Consider the following 2,500-nt stretch of genomic DNA (forward strand, 5'->3'; position numbering starts at 1 on the left):
TATGAGCTTCTGCAATACATCAGTGTTGAATGCACTGGTCCAATATTGGCTTCTGTATAATCCTATCAGTTTTATTAGCATTAGGTAAGTTACTCCACAGACAAGGCAATAAATCTTCCACACCAAGTCATTATAGCTTTCCAGATGTCAACATAACCTCTGACCTCCCAGTTGCTGGCAGTGATAGTGGGGTTATTAATAGTTCTAGGGGAAAACCAAGCCAGAGAGAAAAGCCTCTGCTGAGCATGAATGGAATTTACCTGTCTGCAGAACAATGGGTCGAGGGGAGAAATCAAAGGATTAAATGTTCATTAAACATAAGTATAATGTATACCCTGACCTGTCAGGTAACACAATTCCCCACAGGTGAACAGGTGCAATCTTAAGCACTGGCCGACTAGACTACTGATACAAAGGAATGTTATTGCACACTTCAGTGCATTCACAGCTCCATGAACAATGCCCCAAGGTCACTTCTCTCCGAGTTATCCAGTTCAGTAAATAAATCACCCATTGCGATTTGAGTATAAATTTTTGTTCTCTCTCTCTCACTGACACAGTGACTTTAATACTACTTGACTTAACGAAACAATTGAATTGACACCTACACTGAGTAACGAGATCTATCTGTGCCAAAAATATTAAATTTCCTTAATACACGGAAGTGTTTATATAAATACTTAGAGGACGGTCTCATATCAATTTCCTAAACTCTGTCATCAGGACGACATTGTCTTTCTGGTCTATCGGGCTCCGTCCTTATCTCCTAACCCAGCACATTCAGCGTGATTCTTATCTTATAGCCTCACTTCTATGTTTGTGCCCATATGAATGCATTTGTAGCTTTGACTGAGAAAATCCTACACACACACTGTATTCAGTACAACAGTACTTTTAATCAATCTCAAGTAAATATTAAATCACTGCATTGAATAAAATAGAGCACTTTTCTCCTGTATTTCGTTTTTTAAACAACTTTTTAAACTGCTGTAAAGCTAAACTATGAGAAAATGAGTGTGAAATAGCTGTGAACACTTAAACTGCAATAATATATCAAATCTAACAATTTATTATTACTATATAAGCTTATTTAGGACCACATATTATTGCAATATATACTTATAAAATAGAAAGGATGATGCAGAGGAGCATTGGTGGTTTTGAGTATTTTTGTTCGTTTAAAATTGACAAGGGATCTAAATTAACTGAAAAAAAGTCGACCAAGTGGAATTTTCATGCAGTTTTAATTTAACTATAGACTTACCTGGAAGTGACGCCGGTGTATTTGACCTTGAACCTGATGATCCGACAGGGGAGGGGACAGGCCTCAGCGATGAGATGGAGGAGGGGTGTGGCGAGTTTGAGGTAGGTAATCCCTGGGAGTTAGTGTCACACGACGCTACATCGTCACAGCCTGAGATGTCCTGTAAACAAAACAAAAAATCATGGTACAGTGCTTTCCTCTAATTAGCAACATTGATCTATATTTTAACCATCCAAGCTATCTCACTCAATCTATTTGCCTCATACAATAACATTTATCTCACTTTTGGCTCATTCTATCTCGCTCAGCTTCGTATCATCCAATGACAGATTTAAATTCAACTCATCTTATCTCATTCAAGTTTGATTCATTCAATTACTGATCTCAGAACCTGCTCATTTAGCTTTGTTTTATTCAATGACACCCATTTCACTTTTGACTTATCTTATTGATAAGTTTTACTTTCAACAGTGACACCGACTACCGTTCTCCTCACCCTATCTCGCTAAACTTCACTTTTCATTAATTTTCTAATCTAACTATCTGGTCATCCCATGTCAAGGACTAACACAAATACATCTGTATAACTTGACCACTTGCTTCAATAATATACAATGACAACTGCATGTCTTGATCATTTACTTAAAATGTAGAAAATTAATGCTTCTCTGTGTTTATTTAAGTCAATTCTTGTAAACAGAATCCTCGTAGATTGACAAAACTAACTCAAAGCAACCAATTGGATAGTTTTGTCAAATAAATTCAAATCATTGAAAAGTTTGGGATTTTTTGTATGGTGTTATAACATGTTTCTTTCATAGCAAGAACAATAACTCTGTAATTCACAACTAACACTCGACCTCAAATAAATAAAAGACAAAATATAAAACCTAATTTATTTCATTACTTGATGCTTTGCACTCTACACCGTCAGAGAACGTACCCACTAGCTTAGGTCACCTTAACAGGAAACATTTTAACAGAAAACCTTGTATGAATTGGTCAAGCAGAAACAGACTATAATCAGGGGGCCCCGATAACACAGCACACAGGATTGCATGCCTTTATATTCAAGTCTTAAAGCAAACGTTTACCTGTGCTTGCTCAGCCAGGTAGAACAAGTAATTTAAAGTCCGGGCTTGCTAGAAGATTTACATAGGGACATTTTGAAGTTTTAAAAAGTATTTTATTCGCGATCAAAAGACAAAAACACTTGCTAGCAGGTGCCCTTGTTTA

At 36.5% G+C, this 2,500-nt stretch overlaps 1 protein-coding gene across 8 annotated transcripts in view; it reads right to left on the reverse strand.

Annotated features, from left to right (window-relative positions):
- LOC105347668 (trithorax group protein osa) overlaps positions 1-2,500 on the reverse strand; it is a 31,516-nt gene that overhangs the window by 14,575 nt on the left and 14,441 nt on the right. For all 8 annotated transcript variants that reach the window (XM_066071142.1, XM_011456832.4, XM_034479292.2 and 5 more), the window contains one exon: positions 1,265-1,424. In XM_066071142.1, the coding sequence (XP_065927214.1) occupies positions 1,265-1,424 (160 nt within the window). The remainder of the gene's footprint in view (positions 1-1,264; positions 1,425-2,500) is intronic.

Source organism: Magallana gigas, chromosome 9, assembly GCF_963853765.1.
Source record: "Magallana gigas chromosome 9, xbMagGiga1.1, whole genome shotgun sequence".
NCBI classification, from domain to species: Eukaryota; Metazoa; Mollusca; class Bivalvia; order Ostreida; family Ostreidae; genus Magallana; species Magallana gigas.